Source organism: Fundulus heteroclitus, chromosome 3 (genome assembly GCF_011125445.2).
Source record: "Fundulus heteroclitus isolate FHET01 chromosome 3, MU-UCD_Fhet_4.1, whole genome shotgun sequence".
Classification (NCBI taxonomy): Eukaryota; Metazoa; Chordata; class Actinopteri; order Cyprinodontiformes; family Fundulidae; genus Fundulus; species Fundulus heteroclitus.
Genome location: NC_046363.1, coordinates 14,108,805 through 14,136,094, shown reverse-complemented (window position 1 = coordinate 14,136,094; position 27,290 = coordinate 14,108,805). Strand labels below are relative to the sequence as shown.

Genomic DNA, 27,290 nt, shown 5'->3' with positions numbered 1-27,290 from the left:
TGCATCTTGCCAGGATTATCCTAGGTTATCATAAATGTTGCACACTTTTTTCTATTACATTTGCATCCTTTCCCTCAAGTTTTCATCATTATGGTTAAATACGACATTCTGTAACCTGTCGGCTTCTTTAGCCATAATCTTTTGTGACATGTTTGATGGACAACAGTCAAGTCAGCAGTCTTTCCGATGATGGTGAAGGCCATATGAAATTAAATCACATTAATCATTGTTTAATTGGTCTTATAGGTTTGAAATATTGTAGTTTCCATTAGCTGTAAGCGATAATCATGAAGACTGGCAAATAAAAGCACTTGAAATATTGCAACCTGTCAATGTAGTATAAGTTTAACATTTTGAAATCAATTATTGGAATTAACTTATATTCTAAAAGATTGAGACACACCTACATGAGTTTAAGACACTGAAATATTTAAATTAGTCCAATAAAGGTAAATATCATTTTTAAAGTGACCTAAATAGAAGTGTTATTAGAAATAACGTAAAAAGCAACATGGTCTTGTTTTAAATCCTGACCTTAATATCAAAGCCCAATATTGAGACATGCTACTCACAGAGGACAGAGATAAAAAGAATCAGTAAAAGGGACTAATGAATGCAGAAAAATGACTCCACTGGGAAATGAAAACACATGATGAAAAGCCAAACGAGAAAGTATGCTTTGAAGACTTACTGTAGGTTGCATAACATACTGTTGATGTGGCATCCATGATGTACTCTGGACCTACGGAGAAACAAGGAGGGGAGAGGAAGCCGAGGGAAGAAAAAGCCGGAGGAGACAACAATTATATCAGATAAAGGACAGAGAAAGAGAAAGGATGGGGAGCGGCACAAAAGGAAGGACATGAAAAAAATTAAAGTGATTAATTAGGAAGGGGATGGAGAGGAGCAATGAGATGATGCAGAAGGACAACCAAGAGACGGGTAAAATGTGAAGATTTTGTTGTACAGGGTTATGAATCCATGACAAGAAAACATAAAGTACAAGTCAGCATCCAAAATGAAAGGAATGGAGTTAAAATGAGAAAACAAAAGAATAAAAGAAGATTTGATCATTAGTCCCTGTGGCAGAACACAACGGCAGACACTGAGGGTTTGCTGTACTTTAAGTTAAGATGTAATTATGACAAGTTACAAAGACCACAGAGAGCAAAACTATCCAACAGTTACTGCTTCACAGTGAGGGTTACATCATCAAAGCTCTCTTGGTCACATATCGCTACTTTCATCTTGTTCTGCTTTCCATGGTCCCCGAAGGCTACTTTACCACATGTACGGTATTATACAGTCCATATATATTGTAATACAATGCAAATGTGCATGTTGGCTTATCTACAGTATGTGTAAGTGTGTGTATGTGTGGAGGTAAAGCTGTGCAACGTAGGCCGGTTTCCTCCCGTGTTTGTTTCAGGAGGCAGGATGTGATCTTGAATTGGGCTCTGATGAATGCGTGCCTTTGCATTTATCCTTTTCATTTGTTTTTCTAAATATGTGTGGGAGGAGGGTGTCTGTGTCAAAACCTGGGTTTGACAAACTGCTGATCAAGAGCCTTCACAGGGTTTTAAAGAACCATAGCTTAGATTGGCAGGCAGCTGTAATATGATTTGGTCTGATGTGGGGGTGTAAAGGGGAGCAGGCTGGAGGGGTCGAACAGAACTTTAGGATCAGAGCTACGAATAGGGACAGGGCCAAAAATGAAAAAGTCATCAGGTGCCTTAAAAGACCTTATTGCATGTAAGCTGAGTGACTGGACCTCAGATATATGGGTGAATGTTTTCAGATATATGCGTATGTTAAATAATAATAGAACACACATGGCTCTAGCTGTAGCTTGGCCAAATCATGCAGGAGCATTAAACATGTTCTCGTTTGGATTTTAGAAAAGAGCAGACAAAGTTTGCTTTTGATTTTTGTATAAAAAGGTTATTGGATTAGAATATTGGATTTTTTCCTTGTCTTTCAAGATGTTAATTCAAATTAATGCATACGTTTTTGTAGAAAATTACACAAACCTATAAACCACACGTAAAACTTCTAAATCATACCATAACCTAATCGTTAGCAGAAAAGAATATATTGGTTTCCCATTTCTGTTTAAAAACACAGTGCCTTGCAAAAGTATTCACACCCCTTGAACTTTCTCATATTTTCTCACTTCAAGTTACTTTATTGGGATTTGACCTGATCGAACACAAGGCAGTCCATAATTGTGAAGGGTAAGAAAATATGTCCAAAATGTTTTACCACTATAAATCTGCATGACGTGGAGTTGTATATAGCAACCCTCTTTCACTTCCTTTTAGAATCTTCTTTCATTACAATCCCAGCTGTAAATCTGTGATAAGTTTTTAGCATTTTTCAAACAGCTTTGCCCAACTAAAGACAGGGAAACAAATATCCACAGTGCATTCAAGTTGTTATGCACTGGTAGTCTTTTTCCACTCATAGCCATTTACATATGAGCTAACATATTAAATGTTGTTCTCATCTAAGCAGAAAAACTGTTTTTATCCATTTACTGTTTCTTCTAAATAGCTTTTGGCAAATTACACTCGAGAGTTCATGTGCCTTTCTTTTTTTGCTACTCCTGTAGCTCTTGCTACTCACCCGAAATTGCCTGCTGCTTGTGGTCAGATGGTCCAATGGTGCCGATGTACGACAGCCTCACCTCTGTCAGCCTGCCCCAGGGCAGCTGTGGCTACCAACATAGCTCACCACCATCAGTGTGTGAATGGGAGAATGACTGATTGTAGTGTAAAGCGCTTTGGGATCGTCAGACTACTTAAAGTGACATACAAGTACAAGCCATTTTCCATTTGCATTTGATTTGCAGAGTGTACAACTAACGTTATATCTTGTCAGGAGACATCCTCCCACCTCAGTTGTGGATCTCTGCAGCTCCTCCAGAGTCACTATAGATCTTCTGGCCTGTGCCCTCTGGTTAATGCTTTTCTTGCCTCGCCTCTGAGTTTAGGTGGGTAGTCATGTCTTGGTATGTCAGCTCTTTTACCCTACTCATTTACCTTTTTGGATGACGGTCTGAGCGGCTCTAAATGAGATATTCAAAGCCTGGTTTTATACTGTTTAAAACTTGTCCATAACTGACCCCGACTGCTGTGTTCCTTCATCTTAATTATGCTATTTGTTCACTAATGTTCTCTTGGAAACCAATTAGGCCTCATAGAACAGCTGCCTTTATACTGAAATTTATTTGCATGCTGTTCACTAATGGAGACTTCTGAAAGCTCATTGCTGCAATGAATTTTATTTTGGGGTATCACACTAAGAGGGAAATTTGAAAATTATGTATAATTTTCTTTCTAGATGACCACTATGCGCCATTTTACATCTAACATGTTATATTCAAATGAAATACTGTGGTTTAATTAGAGAAAAATGTAACAAGTTAACGATGTATGGATACTTTTGCCCGGCTCTCCATCCACTTGCTGCAATCCACTGTGAGGTCTTAACATCTGAGTACAATCACATATGCGCTAGAGGCCGTGGACAATAATTTGGATGTGAGTGTGCATTACAGTGTGCGTTGCCAAAGGCAATGCAATAACGACAAAACGTGTTCAATTTCTGTGATTGTTTTCTCTTTTTGATCCTTTTTAATATAGACTGATGGGTGAAACTGTGGAATATTTAAATTGGTGAACATTGCCTGAACAGACAACTGTACCAAAGCTGACACCTGGGAGGGTCAACCCACCTGATATGTGGAGACAGGAGAAGCAGCGATGAAGGGTGTGATTGATGTCTGTGCAATCATCCGATTGGTGGAGATGCTATAGGGTGAAGAGTAGAACCTGTGAAGCATGCAAGACAAACAGTCATTTTCATCACCTGTGTCATCAAACAACCTCAGAAAGGTAGAGTAAATCTAAATACATTTCTCAATGTACCAAAAGGAATAATCAGTCAAAAAGGCTTATTTGCACAACTAGTTCTGCATCTACAAACTTTGTGCAGTCCCGTGCAAAGGTGAAGATGAGCTCCCCTTTGTTTTGAACCGCCCGGTGCATGTTAACTCAGCGCTGACAAAACGAATCAGACATCATCAAAGAAGTCATGGAAACAATAAATATTGCATCCTCACACTGAGTCGAACCATCAAAGTGATCTTAGAATGAAACTTGACACTGCATTTGAGTGCACATCATTCTACAAAGGAGTCTGTTCTTTTGGCATGCATGACAATGAATTACCCCCGTAACCTGCGAGCAGGTGAAATATTTCAACATTGCCCTCTATGCTTCCACCTACACAAACGGAGGATAAGCTGTATATGTAACATAAGCTTTTCATACTCTGTTTACTCTTCGACCTATACCTTTATCTGCCCTTCTGAATCTGTTCCATCTCTTTTTGTGCTTTTTTTTTTTTTTTTTTTTTTTTTTTACTTCACCCCCATATCCCTGCAGCAGTACAATGCCGTGCTTTATTTATCATTGTGTTCCTAGAGAGGACATGTTTCATCCACCAGGCCATGTTGCGGTGCCCGATCGATCCTAAAGTGTCTGTTGGCTGAATAATGGTGCAAGGGTGGGAAGGCAAGAGAGATTCAGAGACAAAAGGAGAAACTCTCCTCTACCTGTCTCTGACATTGTCACGTGTGATTTCATATAAAGGGTGTGCTTGATTAAAATGTGAACAAAACTGAAAAACAAAAGTTTTTAACCCACTATGTCATAATTTCTTTGGTTCCCTTCACGATTTGGGATGTTTGATATTTAGATATCATTTTATATATACAATTATTGTGAAACACTATTCTGGCTTTAATAACAGAAATACATAAGATGAGGGTTAGATACACTATTATAGATAGAAACATATATAAAAAAAAAAAAAAAACATCACAAATCTTTGCTCTAGCTTTTTTTCTTCATGGGTGTTAGTTTTAGTTTAGTAATGAGATGGCGTTGGATGGGTATACCTGTTCTTTCTACATCTGTACAGCCTGTACTCCTCAGACGGCTGATGAGAGGGATCTGTTGTAGTCATTTTGGCAGGCCTCAGTGTGTCTTAAGAGCTGTTGTTGAGGAACCAAGTCAGCAGAAGTTGACCCACTACCTTCAAGCAGATCTTAAGCAGTAATAATGTTCTAGAGAGGCTCTAGAACCTGACTTGGCTTCTGTACTGCAGGATGTTCTTGATTGTGATACCGAGGAAGATTCCTCAGGAAGAAAATCCTCCGTCGGACCTTTGAAGAGTACTCTCCACATATACTCCGAAACACTTCTTCATGAGAAGAGATGGTGTGTATGATGCTGTACGAAAGATAATTTAATCTGTTTTGATGGCGTTCAGTATGAAGGTAGTGCTGAACTGAATCCACCCAACCAATGAGGAAGGAGTGATACCAGTGAATGATGGGGGTCATTCTCTGAAACATTATGGACAGGATTGTATCAGTTTTTCTATGTATAAGTAATATAAAGAAAACATCAATAAACAGCAGATACTGTGCTGTACAGGGTCCCAGAGCTGGGTTCCAAAGTTCCAACTTTGGGATGAAGTGCAACATTACAGAAGTCTATATCATAGATGTCACAAAGGCACAATCAAACAGTTTACTTCGAGGCTCACGTTGATTAGTTTTAATTTACAAAATATAATAAAGAAAAGCAATTCTGGAAAAGGATTCTGAAAAAGCTAATCGACTCCTGCCTGTGGAACAGGAAATAACTCAATGCTCTTATTGTTGTGTCAAGATTCAAAGCATAAAACATCAGGTGTAAAACACAGAAAAATAGTGTCATGGCACCAACATGCACTTCCAGCAGCACTGTCAATGATGTTTATTGATTTTCTGATAAAAAACAAAAAACAAGATAGGAAACAGTCAGCTGATTTCAACTTGGCTGAGGTGCATCTCACTTGCAGAAGTCTAAAATACTGATGAACAGTAATATAAGACAGCTACATTGGAAGTCTGGGAAATTAAAACAGTTCTTCCTTGTGTTCATGACTTCAGAAAGCCACAATCTGCAAATGATTCCCATTAAGATGGAAAAACCCCATTTGATTTACAGTAACTTTCCAAGGTTGTACGTGAGGCATTCGAATGGGTTGTTCATACAATTAAGAACGCAAACTACAATAAATATTCGCAGTAATTATTTGGGTGCCCAAACGCTTCCAGGCTTAATGTCTTTTAGTCCAAACTGCAAATGTCTGCATAAACGTAGATTGAATCAAAGTGGAGTTGAAACTGAAACATGTTTGCAGAAGTACTGATGATGAGAAAACGAACACCTTTACTGATAAAGCACTGACATAGATTTATCTTTAAAACTACAATTAATATATGACTTGCATTACAGATACTGTATTACTGTCATTGATGAATACAAATGAGGGACTGCAGCAGGGTCGTTCAATATAGCTCTCTGATTGTATTTATTGTATTTTTCATTAGACTGATGGGTATTGAGAGTAGGACGTAGTAGGCAGAGGACAGATCCAAGGTTATTGATAGAGGCTATTAGCTTTGAGCAGCAAACTGTCAATGGGGGCTCCTGCGCAGGCACTTAAATAATGCACTTAACATGTAATGGTGAGCAGAACACTAATAGAGCATTGGATGTAATCTCTGGTGTGATTTAAGTGCACAGCCAGAAGTTTGCCGTGGAAAATGTGTGAGTAGTGATGAATTTAGTGATTTATTAATGACCTCAGTGACTTTTCAGAAAATAAAAAAATAGTTAAGTTTGCAAAGGCCTGGAGAAATATTCAAGGGTCAGATGACTTGACATTAATTTATCGTCTTCTGGTTTGCAGAAATTACAAGGGTCACAGATCCAGCAGGGAAATCCAGGCATTCCCCTCCCCAGTGATACTCTCCAGCTCATTCTCAAAACTTTCTGGCCTTCTGGTCAAAATGCCTCAACCGCCTCAACGGACACCTGACATCTACTCAGACCTCCACCCAGATGAAGTAGATCCACAAGCTCTTCCTAATGCCGAGTCTGACCACGCAGAAGAGGAGGCTTATTTCAGCTGCTTGTATCTGGAATCTTGTTCTTTTCTTTATGATCAATATCTCATGAAAACAAGTGAGGGTTAGAACAAAGTTGGACCAGTAGATCAAAGTTTTGCCTTTTGGCTCAGCCCTAAGACAGACTGGTGCAACATTAACATGCAGACGAGGCCCCAGTCCCTCTGTCTATTGCTCACTCAAGTCTTCCATCGCTAGATAAAACACAGAGAAACCTGTAGTTGGTTTCAAGGAAGTTCTCAAATTCCCTTTGGTCACCAAGAAGGGGAAATGGGGATGATCTGCTAATTTTATATGTTGATTAATTGTAATGGCATGTATGGGAAAGAAATATGATCAGTATTTAACTCCTATAATGAACCAAAGACTTGTGAGAATGCCAGTCCATCAACATAGGTATCCTGCTGAGGTAAGTTAAAGGCTCCCCACCAACAGGTTACCGGGGTGAATGGGATTCATCCCAAGATCCTGAAGGCTCTATACATTGCTCTGGTGTCAGCCTCATCAATGTCCCATTGAGGAGAACATCTGTAGAGTGGCTGACTAGAGTGGTCCTCATTTTTGAGAAAGGGGGCCAGACAGTGTTCCAGTTATTGAGGAATCCCATTTCTCCGCCTTGCTTCTGGGAACGGTTACTCTAAGGTGTTAAGGAGGAGGCTTCAAATGATTCTTGATTAAGGAGGAGCAGTGTGGCTTTTGTCCTGACTGTGGAAGAGTGGATGATGTCTTCATCACACTCAAGTGATGAGAGGGTAATTAGAGTTTGATTGTCCTGTCCACATGTATTTTGTGGATTGGACAACAAAAGCAAGGTGGCTTATGATCCTGTCTCTCCCTTCAAGGTATTTTGTAGGGGGTTCTACTTGGAGTATAGGAATGTTTGGTTGCCTTTAAGGGATCTCCAGTCCTTGTAGAATCAAAGAATCCACATTCTTGACGCAAAGTTGAGCCTGTGGACTGGTCCTTGTCCCCAATGCTGCTAGTGGTATTGATGGACAGAATCTCAAGGCATAGTTGTAGAGAGGAAGGTGTCTGGTTTGGAAAACTCAGGGTCTCATATTTACTTTTGCCAGATAATGTGGTTCTGTTGTCGTTGTTAAGCCGTGACCTTCAGGCTGGACTAGAATGGTTCAGATCAATGTGTGAAGTGGCAAGCAGCTCCTTTAAGTTTAACAACATGGTCCTCCACCAGACAAAGGATGCATTGCTCCAAGCAAAATGAGAACTGATTTTTAAAGGTCTTTGTAACTATAAAAAGGGGGTGGATTTTCTGAACAGCAGGCTGGCTGGAAGGACACAGTTTCCAGAAACATGAAAAAATTGGCTTTGCATCCTAACAACTAGCTGCTCTTGAGTTCAGAGTGACAGGCAAACCTATAATTGATTCATAACCTTCCTCTCTCCTTGGACTGACTTTAGTTCTGCCTTTGCCCTCCTCCTGACCCAGTTCATCCCTCCATTTTTATTCCATCCCCTTCCCTCCCTACTTTTTGCCTGTCTAATTAGCAACATTAGCAATTCACAGTCCTTCAGTGTTTTGCCGGAAGAAGCTTGGACGACCTCGGAAGAAAGGTTGGCGAGGGTTTAAACAGCCTGAAGTGCACAGATGCTCGTGTATGATCCTGGTTTTATGCATGCACGGACTAAAACTAAAGCAGCTGTTTAAAAACAGAAAGCAGGAACGAGCAGAAGACAGGGATGAGTCAAAAACAATGTTGCTAAGCCAAAAATGTTGAAAATAATTCTTTCAACACTAGAGCATAAGGCTGAGAGAGCAAAAAAAAAATGACTGATATTTAAGATGAGGTAAAAATGCAAAGAACAGCAAAATGCAGATCTAGCTGTGATAGCTGGGAAAGTATGAATGGAAAAAAAAAAACGATGGCTGACTGAGCTGACAAGAGAAGAAAGGGAACACAGAGCTGGAAGCAAGCATCTCCTGGGAACCCATCACCAGAAGCATTCCTAGCAGACACGACCAATCTCCAATTTCCCTCTGAAGCTCTACACACTGCTCTCTGCATTCAGCCCCGGAGTGAGGCGGATAGCCAAGCTGACAAAAGTATTACAGCAGGACTGCAACACCACCCAACATCCCCATCTGCAATCAGAACCAACATGTCTGACAGCTGGTATGCATAGTTGCATCAATAATAAATGCTCCATCTGCAAGAGTCAGAACCAGATTGGCAGAGCAAACGTGGGTCGTACCAACCTGTGTGTTCTGTTTCAGCATGAGTTTGTGCAACACGGAGCCATGCCGTCAAGTGCTTTTGCACATCGGTTCTAATGGTTAACTTTATACATTTGTTCTGTGAAGCTGTCTCGATACTTTAGCATTAGCACCTGAATTGATGGTCATTTTCAAACAAGAAAATATCTTGCAGAAAATTATCCTCAAAAGTAAAGGTTGCAAAAGTCTAGCAATACATTTAGAAATGTGTTATGTATTTAAAGAAGAAAAGAGGCAACCTACCCATTCTGCATTGCTGTGGGGTCGTAGGTTAACGCCATGCCACTCTGAAAGAAACAATGAGAAAGAAGCACATTGAAATAAGAGCACATGATAGTGTCTTTGTTCCTTGGATTAGGTGGAGAAGAAAAGCAAAACAAGTCATATAAAAAAATCTAGATAAAGATACATCTTAATTTAAATTATACATTGTTGTATTTTCATGGTTTTACACATAATATTTCTACACAGGTAAACACTAACACCATTATTCTCAGCAGCCAATAAGTACCAAAATAACCCTGCTTGTTCTGAAACTGATGGTTGCACAAATCTTGTTTTACATAACAGATAGCTGCTCTTTGTAGCCTTCTAACAAACAGGAAGCCAAGAATGAAAAAAAAAAAAAAAACACTGCTCAGGATAGTAAAAACATCAATATAGCACAAGGTCCGGTCCTTTCTGGGCTTGCATTAGGTTCAAATATTGTTTATTAGGAACTACAGTCATTCTAAATAAGAAACACGTTTTACTGTGAGTAGGAATAACTAATGATGAACGTGTGATAGAGAGGAAAACAACATTCAGAGAGCTAGGGGAACTACAGCATCTTGCAAAAGTATTTATTTCTCACATTTTTATTTTATTTTGCATTTTGTTTTTTGCCCCATGAGTCAATCATCTGTAGAACCATCACTTGACTGTAATTATGGCTGCCACTCTTTTGGAGTATGTCAGTTTTGCACATCTAGAGCCTGATTGCAGAGTCTTCTTTGAAAAACAACTCAATCTCTGTTAGACTGTGTCTAAGCATCAATTTTAAATACGTTTCGCATATTCTCAATTTGAGTTTGGTCTGGACTTTGGCTGGCCAGTTCTGATGCATATACTGGCTGTATGTTCAGCTCCACTGGTCTCAAATCTTTTGCAACCTTTTAACACTACAAAATGGTCCTTTGTTTTGGGCCGTCCACCTTCCCATCAACTATGACCGGCTTCCCTGTGCCTGCTAAAGCCACTCCCATGTTGGCCTCATGTGACCAGAGCATCTTCTTTAACACGTTTACTGTGTCCCCCATGCAGCTTTTAGTAAGCTGTGAATGGTAGTTACTGCTTTGTTTCATCAGCGACTTTAGTTATGGCACTCTTTCACGAAGGCCAGATCTGTGGAATGCAGAACGAAGGAGAACTTGAGCTGTGGGTATCTGAACGTCCACCTGAATAATCATAGGTGTCTTGTCAGCTTTGTTGATTACTGCTTTCATTTTCTTTTTCTTTCACAATCAGGCACTAATTATCCAATGGTACTTGTCTTTTTCCTTCGCATAAAATTAAGTTGTAGTTTGTAGCTGTAACGTGACAAAATGTGAGAGACTTAAGGTGTGTGTGTGTGTGTGGGGGGGGGGGGGGTGAGGTTTATTTTATTTTTTTGCATGGTTCTGTAGACATTCAATGTAACATTCACTGATGTTCATTTCAATAAAAAGCCCTACCAGAAAGTAAAGAAACACTGTCCAAAATGCACCAAAATGGCATTTCTTTGGGTAAAATTATTGTTTTATTCAAATCCAAATTGAGGATATTAACAAATCTTCAATCATCAGACAAGAAGCTAACAATTTGAAACTGCCTTTTTTATTTGAACAATTAAGAATTTCGCCGTTTACTACAACAATCATAATCAAACAGGTTAGCGTTTAGCATCAAAGCTGGATTATGATTTTTTTTTGAACATCAAATGTCCAATATTGTGCTGCAGAGACTAGTATGTAGTATGTATGTATTAAAAGGAAAATATGCCACATAGTTAATGTATTTCCTGGTACAGTGTTTACAGGAAAGAAGGCAACACCCTGAGGATCAACAACAAAACGATACAAAATGTAAAAAACATTCTGTCGCAAAGACAAAAATCTGTTACTTAAGTGTTTTCGCACCTCATCACTAACAAAGGTTTTTTTTTAAAAGACTAGTGAAAACTAGAACAATCATGTCCAATAACTCTACATTGCAGAAAAGAAAATATTCGGGGATATAAAACTGACATTGGCAACAAACAATATCTCTGCACTCCAGCTTTCTTGCTCTCTTACTCCTCCTTACCTACAATAAAGCATGAAAATGGTTCTCAGCTTTTTGCGTACCCTCCGTCTGGTTCTCTGAACAGAAGAGAGTGATTGCGCGTGTGTAAACTGTGCTTGCATCCTTGTCTCAAGGCCAGACCCTTTAAGAAAACAGGGTTTCAGGGAGACGAGTCTCACTCGGCAGAGCGTGAGGGTGCAACGAAGCACCTCAAGCATCTTCACTGTGAGATGTCTCGATTAGTCAGCCTGGACTCTTAAACCCAATCCCAGAAAATGCATAAACCTCTAACAAGATGCTTGAGGGCCAAGCGCGCCTCGTCAGGGTGCGGAGAAAGGAAAAATGGGAGAGGAATTTTGTGGAGAACCCTCATCTTTTATTTTACATCAACACAAATGTTGGAGAAAGGAGACAAAATATGAAATTCTACCTCCAAGGTGTTTAAGATAAAGAAATCCAACACTGTGCTACAGTCTGTTCTCATATATTGAAGGGGAAGCTTCAGTCTGTCTGTTATATAATGAAGGCATGCAGGTCACAGACCCCTGTTGGGATGAAGTTGCAGCCTGGTGTCATTTCATTCCACATCACCACGCTGCTCTTTCCCACCTCCGAGTATTGCAGACGCTAAGAAAATCTAACTCTGCATGTAGGTAGTGACATTATTCTGCACTTCTTCGTTGTTCTCCAAATTAGAGCTTTGGCATCCAGAATCTAAATCTAAACCCCCTCTTTGTGTAGCAGTCAATCTGCTTCCAGTTCTCAGTGAAGCATTTCATTTTGTATGAAGATGGCAATGGAAAGTGAAGGTTTAAACAAAAAGACCAAGAAAACATATTGTGTCGTAGAATTTACACATACCAGTTATTTCATCTTATCATCAGTGTCTGTAATTCAGCCTCCAGTATTTCACCAGAAATGAAAACTGATAATGGCATGTTTAACATAAATCTGCTGTAAATGCTGGAAGTAAAATAACCAAGAAACCAAAAAGTAAATAAAGATTTAATTGGCTTTTTAAGTAATAAACCAGCACCAAGCCAAAAATTTGTGAAGTGGAAAAACAGATCAGTTTTAAAAATGTTTTTATGTATCTGAAAAGTGTGTCATGCACACAGATTAAACCCCATGTACTCTCATACTCGTAGGCCTTGTACACACATAGCTGGGTCTTTATAAAAACAAATATCTCCCCCACAACGTTTTTAAAAATAATATCGTACACACAGAATCATTTGTAGAAAGGTTTTTATTCACACAAACCCGTGTAAATTCACCACTGACTGTTATATTAAAGATCCCAGACACATAGGGGGCAGTGTACCGCAAAGCTAAAACCTATGTCAGCCAATCACAGTCCCTCAAAATAAAAGCGATGTTGAACAGCTTTGTGCCTGTGTAAAACAGCTGACCTTCAAGCACTTTTTCTCCTTTGCACCTCAACATATTGGAGCAGCTGGGCTTCTAAAAATAAACTAACAAAAAGCCTCTGAACCAGCTGTAATGTTTATAATGTCCCATGTATGCTTGTACTTTGAATTCTTTATACCGAGGCAAAGGCAGGAAATGCTGTGCAGTGCCGAGGTAAAGTCAGTCAGACATAAACGACTGTAGGTTAGTCAATTTGTCCATCTTAACACTGATGAGACTCATATTGTAAACAGCCAATCACAACAAATGTAGAAATCAGCACCTCTCTGATTACATTTTTACTCCGCTGTATGGCCACATCTATATCAATGGCCGCACATGAGACGTCACTGTCATGATGTGCCGGACCCTAAAATTCTGTCCTGCCATGTACACATGCAGGCTCAAAAACAGTTTTTAGAAATCTCCACTTTGGCCACAGTTTTCAGAATCATTTGTCTTTAGGGACGTAAAACGATGTTTACGTGTGAATGAAAGGCCTAACCAAATAAAAATCTAACCGTTTTCCCAGATATCTGGCTACATGTGAACTAGACTAAATCTATTTAGGGGTTTTCTAAATTGATTGCAATAGTCCACATGTAAAAATCGATGAAACTTTTGCATGAAAATGCACAGAAAACCAGCTGAAACCAGCTCTTTCCTTTCTTTAGATTTAAAACACTGTTCAGTTCTATCCTGCGCAGCAGAGGTTCACGGTCATCATATACAGAGCACTTTGAGATTTACTAGACCCTGGCTTTATTTAGCACAAGCTATAATTGAAAATCTTACTGACATATAGGATCTATGTAAATGAAGCCTAAACAGAACTGTTGAAAGTTAGACTTGTCCAACATATTAGATAAACTCCAAGAACCTTTCAACCGTGTACACCAGGGCCATTAGACCATGATGATGATGTTTTCATAAATGCATTGATAAATTAATAAATTGATAAATTAACAAAGAACCCTAACCCAATGCTGTTTTTGGCTAAAGCTATTCCAAGTAGAAAACCGTATGGCTTCTTTAAAAGTATATAAATAATTGTGTGTTCATAGAACCATTTAGAAGTGTTGTGACAGGACATGGGATCGGTATGTTGCACTTTCACACATGAACAGGGAGCTCTATAGAGATTTCTGCCACCTTTAGGAGTTGCAGCGCTGCAGTTTTTTAATCCATAATATGTACGTTGTGGCAAATTCCTGTCATACACAAGAAATTCTAAACTATTTAGGTTCACCTCCTTACTGGTTTTGCTGTTTAAGGCTTGTCATGTTTTCTTCAAATTTTAAATGTGCCGACCAAACCAGGACTGTCTTTTGGCCCTTTGTTGCCTATACAGAAATAATGTTGCACAAAAACAAGTCAAAAATATTTTAGAGTATGTTTGCACACAGAGAGTTATAGTTATTTTTTTGAATAACACTGGTTTTATGAATTACAATAAAACTGTCACCCATAATTTACTTACCTTTGACGAGGCTGTTAAGCTTTATCCAAAAAAAAAAAAACACCATATTTTGTAGAGTCAAAGTGTTAAACCTCCACTAAAGAGACAGAACATGGCTTTTGTGTTGCTCTGAATAGCTAAAAGCTCTCCTTTTTTGATAAGTGCTTTTTTGATTATTTAAAAAGCTCCAGTTCACCTCTCCTTCTCTTGTCCATGGTCGTCCATTCTGGGGATATTTAACCTGGCTCTGCCTCTTCTTCTGGCCTCCATCAGCAAACTTGCACAACAAAGGCTCTGCAGGCGCTATGGAGTGAATCAAACGGAGAGGAAGACAAGGACAAGGAGGGAAAAAAAGACAAATGACTCATCTTAATAACAAGAAACACCTTAGAATATTTTTTTTTTAGATTAGATGTAAAAATAGAGTTTTATGCTGCAAACATATCGTAAATCAACTGGACCTGGAAACCTCACTCCTGCAGAACCTTTATCTCCCCCACAGCTTTATCAAACCATCTGAACAACAGCCTTATCGCCACAACTTCTACAACTCTGCTTTCTCGAAAACAGCCTTGACACTGAATCAAAGCCACGGGATAATCATCAAAGCATGGTAAGCACGGTTCAAAACAAACCAAACAGTCATGCTCAATACCCCAAATTATCCCAAAACTTTGACCTCGGGGCGATGGGTGCAGATTACGGCTGCTTCAAAGAAAACACGGCCTCTTTCCGGACCACAGAAAGCACAAAGACTTGATTACAAATTGGATTAACTGAGTGTGACCTCTCACGGAAACTCTAACTGAACTTTAGACTACTAGGTTCTGAATATCAGAAAAGCAGTCTAGGTAAAGGGTTATACCCTAAAAAAGGTTTTGTTAATGCTGATACATCTCAAGACACTAAATAACAGCTTCCTTTAAAGGGAAAAACACATGCAAAAGTATAATGTGCTTTTTATTTAGACAGTGTTCTATTTTGTGAAATCTATTCTGCAAACAAGGATTTGTCTGGACTTTAATAAGCTACACATTTAGGAGACTGGAAGTGAGTCATATGTTCTGAATTATACAAATTATTTGCCCTAAAATGGCAAAAATAAATAATTTAATAATTTTGAGACATAAAGAGGAACCCAACCAAATCATTACACATAGTAGCTTTTCACTCTATGTTGTGGAGACAGAGGTGGGTTTAGATAATTGCTAGGCAAATATATTGGGCCAATACTTCTTTTAAAAACCCTTGACATTTAGAAAATATGGTCCGATATCCTGGCAAACAGCCAGAGGGCACCGGTCTCTGTTTGCCGCTGCAATTGTGGTGAACGTTCAGTCGTATTATTTAATAATGAGCTCCAGCTTAGTGGAGCAGCAGTTTCCAACTCCTGTCTTCGAGTGTCGGTGGCCTGCAACCTGTGTCCGAACTCTAACACACAAGGATCAAATGGCTTAAAGACATCCAGCTGCACACAAGATTCACAGAATCCTGCTAAGGACAAGTATATCATTGGAGTGAGTTGAATCAGAAACACACATAAAAGTTGTCGAACACTTGCACTTGAGTACTGGAGTTTAATACCTGTGATCTCAGAATATGTACGGTCAAGCCAAAATTATTGATATTTGTGGCAGATTTTAAATTAGGATTATAACTACAAAGTTATTGATAGGAAACAAGACAGGCTGTTCTCAAATGATAATACAGCAATGTTGAAGGAAGATCATCTAAACTTATAAATACACATTTTATTTTTATTTCAATCCTAATGAAATAGTGTATATTCTTCAGTGCAAAATATGTTGGCATTGCAGCAGTCAAGCCCTTCTGATTATTGCTGACCAGCTTTTTTTCCTGTTTATACTTGTATCTGGATAATTTACCATTGACAATGACTTTAGGTCTATGAGGTTGGAGGGCGTCCTTTTCTTCACCCTAATCTCCAGCTGCCACTGCACATCCTATTTCAGATTCAAGTCAGTGCTCTGGCTGGGTCACTTTAATATCATTTCAAATATTACTGCCTCTGTGTGTATTTAATAAAATTTGCTTTGTGAATGTGGTTTAGAAATAAACAGACAGTGCTCTGCTGTGCAAATTCCCACTTCTTACTATGCATCTTTTCGTACATCTGGACACAGTAGAGAACAAAAGTAATTTTTCTGTGAAATTACAGAAACAAAACAGACTTTAGCTCCAAAATTATTTTCAGTTATACCATTCAAGATAAATCATATTGGAAAACAATATAGTTAAAAAAACAAATGCTTTAAGTTTCATGTTTAATAACAAAATCTTATCTTTTTTATCATACATTTGAAAGTTTGTACCACAACAATAACAATCTTTATTTGTCATTGCAACTTTGTACATTCCCATAAATGTTGTCCTCTGCATTTAACCCATCCCTTAGAGAGCAGTGGGCTGCCACTGTGCAGCACCCGGGGAGCATTCTGGGGCTAGGGGTCTTGCTCAGGGACCCAGCGTGGCAGTCTGTGGGATTCTAACTAGGAAACTTGCAGCTTTCCCAGGACACACGCGCTTTGCTGTAACCACTAGGCCACCACTCCCTGAGGGTGTACAGAAGGGACTGAAACTTCAAACAAAGATAAAAGTTGTATCTGTTTTGTTTAGCTGGTCTGACAAACAGAGAAAGGCGCGCTGACAACAGCTGACAACACATCAGGTTTTCTAAACTCTGTTTTTTAAAGTAGTAGCCAAAAAACTGCAAAGACTCCGGTTACTCTTTCCTCATTGAATGTGCAGGAAAATGACTCCTCTGAAGTGAACTGAATCTGTTATTTTCTGCTCAAGAGCAATGTTTGCATAGACATTTATTGTTACTGTACTTATGATAGATGGCAATTTGGAAGGCTTTTAAAATGCAACATTTTCCTATCAAAGTTAAATGACCTATAAACAAGCTCAAAGATCTACAGAACATTTCTCAGACTCCCACAGACATAAATCATATGTAAGCAACATTTTGGCTGGCAGTTGTTTTTAATATTCAAGTCTGTAAAATGAACTCTGTTGCTGAGTGTGAAGTCAATGCTGAGGTTTGTTCATATGAATAATTTTTCATTTTGTTCTTTATGTTTAACTGCAATACTATTTAAAGGAGGAATAAGCAATAATTAATTATTTTAGATAGAAAGAACTAAAAAACAGTGATGTCAAGAACTAAAGGTATCTTTTTAGATGGACTATGGCATGACGTCACACACATCTCTCTTGTTTACAAGCCGGGCTGGCTGCGCGTGTGTGTATGTCATGTGAACGGCTGCCGCTTCGGTCAGATTCCACAGTAAAGTCTTCTTGGTTACAAGCTCGTATCCAACGCTGACATTTTTCTGCAATCCTCTGAGGTTTTGGATTAACAATGAAAAAAAAACACAGCAACTCCATTCATATGATCATGATCACTGTATCGCTAGTGAGTCCAGCAGATACCAACGCAGCAGCGGTGTTTTATTGTTGTCATATTATTGTCTGTTGAGGCGATATTCAGCACAGATCTGTTCCCTATTTGACCCTAACAAGTAAGCTATTCAAGTATTACCGCTCTGCTTGTACGACAACAAGATGGCTGCGATGCATGCGTCTAAATTTTGTAATTTGACGTCAGATTAGTAGTGAGCTGAAAGAAATTACCTTCAAACCCGTTGAGATTTAGTGACATATGTTGAATACTAAGCATCCCTGAATCAGGTAAAAACAGCAGATTGTTTACAGAGCCGAAACCCAAACATGCAGCGGTTGGACGTGGAGATAAACCAACTAAGGTTTTGTGTTTGAGATACAGGAAAGGGTCAAGTTTGCTGATTTAAATGTTCTATTCTTTCCCCCTAAGATAAACACCTGGTTCCGCCGGACTGGTTCCAGAAATACCCTACCTACTGGCGTCGAGCACCTTTATTAATTTTTTTTTTTAATTTTTCGCGGCTTTGGCTCACTTTTTAACACAGTAGGCTGACAGGAAGGGGGGTAGAAGAGGGGGAGAGACATGCAGCAAAGGACCGCTGGTCGGAGTGAGACCCGAGTCGAGGACTAAGACCTCCATATATGGGTTGCTCTACCCGCTGCGCCACCAGTGCACCCCGGGTTTAAGGCGTCCCTGAGCATTCGCCTCCAACACGCCGTTGGCAAGCTTGTTGCCAATGGCTGACATCACCTTGACCACCTTAGTGACTAGTGCCCTGTTCTATCGATGCAAAATTTGCGATTTTGGTGATTAAAGCGAAGCCAGCGCCATACGACGCCTGCGCTGGATGCGGAGTTGTTGGAGTTGAAATATCTGAACTTTTGTGTCTCGTCACGCTGCGACAACCAATCAGGAACTGGATGTGGCTGTGACATAGTGTGAAAGACTGCAGCAGAGATGAAGCTGTTTTTATTCAACATGGAAGACAAGCTGATAGTGGCAGTCTGTGGTCAGCCTGAGTTGTATGACTCAACCAATTATTATTTACTTAATTAATTACTTTTCTCTAAGCCTGGAGAAAAGTGATTGAGGAGATTGGAGTGGCAATTAAGTCAAGGCGTTACTAGATAACGCCATAGTACTGCTGTATTTCTGGTTTGTCGCCCGCTCTTCAAATGCAGCAAGCAAAAGTGGCGACATTGTGGCGCCATTCGAGTTCAGTGTGAACGCACCTTTAGACTTGTGTTGACTTGATTCAGTGTATTGCTACCATTGTGGCATGCGGGTTAATTATCACGCATATAGTTTTGGTCTCCAGACAGTGCTCAACAGCCCACCTAGTGGCGGAATTTCGCTTATAGTTTCTTTAAATGTTTGCACTGCACTACTTTAAGACTGATAAAATACATTTTGAAAACAATTTTTGCTTGAGCAAAAAACAGAGGCAAAGGAGGAACATCCAGCAGACAGAGTTTAAAAACTATCAGAAAACTTTGAGTCGTAAAGCTCCTACGTGTAGAGATAAAATGTGGGGTTATACATGTCAGACAAGCATTTGTCTGTTTTTTAACTGAAGAACGCCACCGTCAACGGCCAGTTTGCCCAGGACTGACAGCTAAGCCACAGAAAAAGTCCACTGAAGCAAACAGAGGTCTCAAAGAGTCTAAATTTTTCATTCCAGGATCTGGAGGAAATGTCTTGCAGCTGTCAGCTTGTAAGTGTTGCATAAAGCGGTCAAAGATTGCATTCTGCATTTGACCTGCATGGTGAGCTTTAGGTGCCCAAAATCAACATTGAAGAAAATAAAAAATAAAAAAGTCATACATAGAAAACCTTTACAATTAATTTGAGCTGGATGGTTTACTCAGATATGGTGATGTGTGGCACCAGTCTAAAAAGACAAAATCCAGAGGAAATATTGTTTACCTCTGCTGCCTTAGGAACTGAATATCTTATTGTAACTAATTCCAATGTGAAATCTCCCTCACGGTAAGAGTGCTTGAATATAACATGAGCCATTTAGCAAAAAATTTAATTCTACCGGATTATACTATTTGCCTCATGATCCTCATTACCTTAGCAAATCCTACAAGGCTCACAAAAAAGAAACAAAGTGATGTGGATTGATAAATTCTCAGACTAGATTTAAATCCAGTAGATTGTGGACATTTTCAAAACATGTGTGTGTCTGTGTGTGTGTGTGTAAGGGGGGGACAAAAAACTTTTTTGTATATACAAGTGTCCTCAGATTTCAGGAGGCCAGCGTCAGACTGGAAAGAAACCAAAGAAAGAGTTCTTTAACAAACACTGACAGATCCACTGGAGAACATCACACACAATGTATATTTGTTAAAGAAAACTGTGAAGAGTCAACTTATGGTTGTGATGCTCTTTCCGTATATTTTGTCTCATCTAGAACTGTTTCAAGGAGAATCAATTTTCAGCTTGTCCAAATACTCCAACTAAATCATAGCTTCACTTGGGGAGAAATATTGACATCATTTTATTAGACAGACTGTAAAACTGGTCCTGCAAGGCAGGAACTGCAGAGGCATAAATGGCGCAAGGTCCTAAATTCCCTTTATGGATATCAACAACCATCATGACAAGTCCCTCAGATACCCATGATGAAAATGACAGCAATGAACTTCCTATTCCTGAATTTTGAACTGACACACACTAAGAGGTCAACAACAAGAGTAGATTAACAAGAGCAAAGCTCACCTGGACGCAAACATAGTTAATGTTGTGGGCATGTTTTTACACCTTCTTTTTATGGTTGCATTTTAGCAGTCTATTACATTTTATTAGAGCTTATGAATAACAATTTCTCTTGTTTAGGAGATGGTTTTAAATGTTAACTGGATTGCATACAGTCCTTATTAACAGTTCAATTTCATGGTATGGGGGACATGGCTCACCAGGCAGGGCACCATCCCATCAGGTAGTGGCACAAACACAACAACAAAGAAAGGTATTGGTCAGTTGCTCATTCAGTCAGCGGTGAGAAGCAATGGTGGTGTTGTGCACAGAATTATAGTTTACGGAGATTACTTTGTTGATCAAATCTGGGTGTTCTCCTTATAATCTAAGCATTTGAACCCTTCTTCACAATGAAATGGAGCAGTTGCAGTAGACCCATGTCTGTTGTGTGACCTGGTCTGCACTAAAATATCAAAAAGTGCTCTCCGTGTGGCTCAAATACTATTCATCAAATATTATAAAATTAAAATCAAGGCATAAAGTTTGTGAAGCAGAATAAGTTTTTCTCTGCAGGGTTTGCCCTACTACAATTACCCAGAACTGCACTAAAATAATTTGCATTCCAAATGATCAATGAGTCTTATCAAAATAGAGTAAACATGCTAATTTTAGCTTAGTACTAAAGCAAAGTCCTCAGGATTTAAATTAATCAGAAGCAAAGGCATGAAGGGAATGAAAACTGTAGCTATGTGTGTCAAGTCAGATTTATCATTAAAAACAAATGATAAAGCTAAAAACATTTTATTTGACACATTGTCAGAACGTTAAAATCCTTTTCTTAAATTACCTGTATTGGAGAACCTTAGTTTTAATATGTAAAAACTCTGGTTGGGGAAAAATATCTGTTTATCTCAAGAAACATGAGATTACAGTAGCTGACAGTAGCTTCTTGGGTGTTATTGGTGAGTAAGTGTACTACTGATTAAATATAGCTTAGTATTTTACCAAGCTACTTGCTATAAAGGCAAATCAATGTGATTGATGTTATCAACGTTAAAAAAATATGAGACTGTGATAAGACTCATCCAGAAGAACATGGGCTTGGGTGTATACGACATGCTTCTTTGTCAGTTAGGGGATCCCGTCATAACGAAGCGGCCACAAAAAAAGACTATATATCTATTTTTGTGGCATGGATCAATATCTTGGACAAAACAATCCTGAATTGGACAACCATACTACAACATTTATACTGGTACCTACCTTTTCCACACTAAGCAAAAAAACAAAAAAGAAACTGTTAAAATAAAGTTTGTGATTTATGTTCTAGCCATTCCTGCAAGAACCACCACATCTAAAGAGAAACACTTGTTCATGATGAAATAAAAAAAAAATAAAAGCCCAAATGTAGAAAAAAAACATGCAGTTCACAGAAGATTTTTTTTTTAAGTATGTTTTTTGTTTAAAGCTAATGTGACTTCAGGTTTCTGCTTCATATAGAGAAAAAAAGTTAAATCCCAAAACCACCAAGAATTTAACATTATAAAAAGTAAACAGCTTTTAAAACTTTTGATTACATTTTTGAAGTAACATTCAGTTGCACTGTGAGTTTTATCCTTGCACACTTAAAAGTCTGGAGGATAAATTAGGGGATTGAAAAATGCTTTACTGGGGTGTGGTCTTTAGTCTTTGACCTTTTCTATAAAAATGACTGGAAATATTGTCAAGAAGGTGGGTGGCTTGTACTGCAAGGAGCAGATCACATACTGCGAGTGGGGCTGTGGGATACAGGAAAGAAAGAACTGAAACTCAAGCAGTGAAAACCTACACCGTTATTTTATATTTTCTCAAAGGATAATGAGAGAAGAAACCAAAGTAAAAGTGAATACAGAGTAGAATTAAAAAAAATTTCTTTAGTTGCATTCAATTCAGTGTATAAAAGGCAGATTTATAGCAGATTTACATCCTTTACAGTTAATCATGGATGCATTAAAATGTCCTCTATTCAATATAGGATGCCATTATTGAAAAGGTAATAGCAAATAGTTATTTATCTAATAAATGCAGCATACATGTAGCATATTTTTCCCATCTAGCTACCAGCAACACTGGTACAGTGACCTAACGCTTCTCATTAGTCCAGGTAGAAAAAATAACACAAAAAAAAAATGGGTTACTCCTTGTTAAAGGGTTTTATCTCTTCTTTTACAGACATTCTCAATCTGAAGAGTTTAAGGTAAACTCGGCTTTATAAGCACAACTTCTCCATCGTGGGTCAACAAGTTTAACTGCGACAATCAAAACTGGTTGTTTCACACCACATACTGAACACCATGGATTGTGTGGACGAGGTGAGGGATGTCATCATGGAGACGGATTAAACTATGGTCTCCTTTGATGTCACATCACTTTTCCTGTTGATGAAGCGGAGGACGTGGTCTGTGCAAGGGTGGAATCAGACACCACCCCTACCAGCAAAACCAATCTCGCCAGTCAACAAGTGTGCCTGAAACCGTGCCTGCAGTCAACCTACTTCACATATGGGGGCAACATTTATAGGCAGAAACATGGGTGAGCTATCATATTGCTGCAAACCCGTAACATGGAGGAGGTAGAAAAGAGAGCTTTACCGTCCTTTTTAGGGTATGTTGCACCTGGGTTAACATTAATCTCAGGAAGTCCAACATTTAACTGATCGCATCAACTTTGTGGACAAATATCTAAAGTTCAAACGAGAGGATGTAAAAATTGGCAGGCTGGCTCTCCTGGACTGTAACGTCTCAGTCGAGGACATTGGAGGACAGTTAGAAACTGACGTGTACCGCAAACCCACCCGCAGAGACCAGTACTTGCTGTCTGACTCCCATCACCCACTGGAGGTTTAACTATATCAGGATTATGGTTACTTTGCTGTTAGGGTACCTTCTCATTTTATTGTTTTTCCATAGTAATGTTTGAAAAAGAAAGTCGAATGCCATATACACAATCTCTTTGTGCCCTCAAACAGTCAAACCCTGCGCACCAAGGTGAGTGAAGGCAGAGTGTCAGCTTTCAACACACCCAAAACCTCTACGGCAGCCTGGTTTCAGCTGTTCGGTCAAATTTTGCTGCTTGCATGTGTTTCCAACAAAGGCAACCACTAAAACAAATCTGAGGGTGGACAAATTAGTTTGAAACAATTAGGGTGAACATCGTAAAAACAAAGCAGTGCCATCTGGGGGAAGACAAGAAATCATAGGAGTGGTGAAAACAGAGGCAAAGAAAATCAAATGTTAGACATGAGGAGTGAAAAAAGACATAAATATGGGGGAAGCAATTAGGTTGGACTGAGAAAAAAAGTGTAAAAGAGATGTAAAAAAGTTAGGGAAATAATTAGAAATGCTTCTTGCTTCAAATGCACTGTGCAACAGTAAATCAATGTCTTCTGACTCAGAGTTAAATCAAGATTTTTAATTCATGAATAATAAAGCAGGGTAGGCTTTAAAGCCAGGAAGTCTGAGGAAAGTGGGAAAAAAAATACAATCTAATACTTTCAAAGCTTTCGTCGACTGCTCAAAGCATGCCTGCAAAGTTAATAAATAGATTTTTAATGCTAACATTCTTGTCTTTAAACGTATTGATTCAATTTGCCCTTAGATTTTTTTCAACATCACATTCTGACATCAAGATGTTTCATAAAACTGTGCAGCTCATGCACGGATCAGAATGGTTCCCCCCCCCCCGGTGCTGACTTTTACACTCCCAGTATGGAGGCATGAACAGCAAACACGCAGGAGAAAATACAGCATGCAACCAGTCGCATTAGTTGTTATTACATGATTTACACTTCAGATTGGAGTGCTGGATCTGGCTTGGCTCAGTAAAAGCACTGATACATTCAGAGAGCTCAAGCTGTTTGCAGCACGTTCCCCCCCCCCTCTGGAAATCAATCGTCTTCCAGCCTTTTCTTCAATAAACTCTGTATATCCGAGACAAACAGAAATCAACATTTTATGGATCTGAATGAAAAGACTTGATAAAGTCTAGTCTGAAGAGCAGGAAAACTCTTTCTAAGTTCGATGCAGACACTGCTTGGAGGAGTCAGAGAGCAGCGCATCAGTAAGCGTTCACTTATTGACAGCTGTTGACTCTGCGTGATCGGTGGTAGCATTTCATCCTTCGGTAAGGGGTTAAAAGTAGGTTGCCCATTTTGACAGAAAGACGTGATTTAAATTGTTGGGTTTATGTTTTCACTTAACAGTCTTTGGAAAAATATTCCTTCAAAGTCTCTGAGGTTTTCTCATTTTCAGGATTTGTGGGCTGTATCATCCAAATACTTGTCGAAGTTTAAGATCAGGTACTGAAGAGAAATTAAATGTATTTATTTTCTATATATTTATTATGTCTCGACCAAAAACATCATCTTGGTTTTCCTACAGAACAGGGACGATACCTACAGTATATTTTTGTATCACCTATTGTAGTTCTTAATAAGAAAAGGCAACTTACATGCAAGAGGCACAATCATGTACATTTGTATGAAAAGTTAGTTAGAACAAGTAACTGAACAACATCCATCATAACTATATATGCATTCATGAAATCTTGAAGCCTGGACTTTTATAATAAGTTTATAATTGTACAACGCATTCTCTGAAAATGTCATTCTGCATATGTGTGCACATCACATTACAAAACTATTTAGAAGGTGAAGTAAAAAAAAAAAAAAGAAGAAAAAAACTGCTGCTGGAGGAAAATTTATATATTAATTTCTTGTGAGAAACTGTTAGTTCAAGCTCGGGGAGATTAATGTTCCTCTAGTGATTTGTTGTATTAAAAAAATATTTTAAATGGATCTGGATTTGTGTCTGAACTGTATCAGGTAAAACATAAAGAAGGTTCAATATTGCACTGTTCAAATTGATTTCTTTTCCCCCATTGAAAGCCTCTATTATTGGATTTTGTCCCAAGTGTTACTGATACGTTATGTCTTTTAGTTTTCTTAAACAAGAATTTCTCTCAAACATTTTCTTTTTAATTTCTATGAGTGATTTCTGTGTGTGCTTATTTCTCCGCTGTTTGATGCCCTTTAATTTACGTTGGTGGATATTACCTATGCGCTAAAGGATTTTTTTCAAGGCCAGCTCACTACTAATGTGACGTAAACCTGTGCATATGGGCTTTAAACTAAGTAACTGACTGTATGTGGGAGTATTTAGTGGATCAGTGCTGAAAAGGACCGATCCACCATCGGTCCTGAATCATCTTAATGTTGGGATTAAAGTACTGTCTAAAGTCAGCGACAACGGAGAGCAGAATGAACCCATCAGCCAGGAGGGGAAGATATATTAATGATACGATACATTCGAGGTAAGAGTTTATCTCTTTTAACATGGCCATAATTGTGTTTTATTTTCCTTACACGTTTTTTTTTTTTATCAAATGAAGTAAAACCAGAACTTCTAACACCAAGCTTTTTATTAAGATAATTAATTAATTATCTTAATAAAAATATTTTAATTTATATAAAATGTATATATTGATATACATTTTTATTAATTGATAATTAACTCAGAACACAATTTATTTAAACAATGACACTATTTGTTTTGTTTTTCTGTATATTTATTTACCTCTCCTGCCACTTTCATTTTTCTGGTCCCCATGCTTCCACCATATCCATCCATGGACCTTTTCAGCTCATCGTGTGTGTTTAAAAGGAAACAAGTTTCTTTTTCTCATTACTTTATGGACCATCAGAAGCAGATTGTTTGTTTTAAACGACATCAGTCTGGCTATGCATATGTGCCTAAGCAAGGGTTTGTCTCAGCATTTTCATTTTTTTTTTAACGGAGCGAGGATTAATCACACAAATCCTTCAGCCAACTCAACTCAAGGGTGCCCTCAGAGCGGGAAGCAAAGACAGAGCAGAGATGATGATGTGTCCCCGTGTCGTTTTATGCTCAGACTATTGTTAAAACTAAAAGCCGAATTACACAACTAATAAAATCATGCTTTCTCCATTAACATTGGTTGTCTGAAAAACTAAAGGTCATCATAAACTCGATAAATGAGGCTTTGTAGGAAAGTAATTTAATGTCACATCAATTTTTAAGCAAAAGACGTAACCCTGAAACAAAGAATTCCCTCCTGCTTGTACAGAAGAAGCACAGTGGTGCAAGGATTACAAATAAATAAAGAACCAAAATGTCTTGAGTTAACATGTCTAGTATAATTAAATGTGCTGTAGCTGAGAAAGCTTGTTTTACTCATGCAATTTATGTCTACCTGTCATGCCTGGAGGGGTTTTCAAAAATTTGCCGTTGAAATTTTGAATTACCACATCACACTTCTCCGTCGACTCCATCCTGCAACAGAGGGAAAGAAAGAAAGAAAGAGGATTCCTGGTAAGTTTGAGTAAGCAAAAAGACCTCTGTGGCTCTGTAAAAGTTAATGTACCATATGTGGATATGAATGCTTGCAAAAGACTCCTGCATTTAGATAAATGTGTAAATGCTTGCCAGTTAAAGATGCTCAGTGCTTAGGTGTCTTTCGCAGCCTGTGATAAATGCCTTAGGTAGGCCTGTGTGTGCGTGTGTGTGTGTGTGTGTATGTGTGTGTGTGTGTCTGTTTTCTATGGGGTTTCCTCTCCTTTGTCCCACTTTAAAAGCTCCATTCAGTCTGATCTGTTGTGTGTCATGTCCTCTTTGTCTGCCCCTATTCAGCTCCGCTCACCCAATCACAGCTCAAT

At 38.7% G+C, this 27,290-nt stretch overlaps 1 protein-coding gene across 3 annotated transcripts in view; it reads right to left on the bottom strand.

Annotated features, from left to right (window-relative positions):
• Positions 1-27,290, bottom strand: part of LOC105927712 (RNA-binding motif, single-stranded-interacting protein 3) — a 173,597-nt gene that overhangs the window by 18,752 nt on the left and 127,555 nt on the right. For 2 of the 3 annotated variants that reach the window (XM_036130544.1, XM_036130537.1), the window contains exons 6-10: positions 26,828-26,907; positions 14,627-14,733; positions 9,504-9,547; positions 3,737-3,833; positions 692-742 (exon numbers count right to left, since the gene is read on the bottom strand). In XM_036130544.1, coding sequence (XP_035986437.1) covers positions 692-742; positions 3,737-3,833; positions 9,504-9,547; positions 14,627-14,733; positions 26,828-26,907 — 379 coding nt within the window. The remainder of the gene's footprint in view (positions 1-691; positions 743-3,736; positions 3,834-9,503; positions 9,548-14,626; positions 14,734-26,827; positions 26,908-27,290) is intronic. The other variant, XM_036130553.1, reaches the window with a different exon arrangement.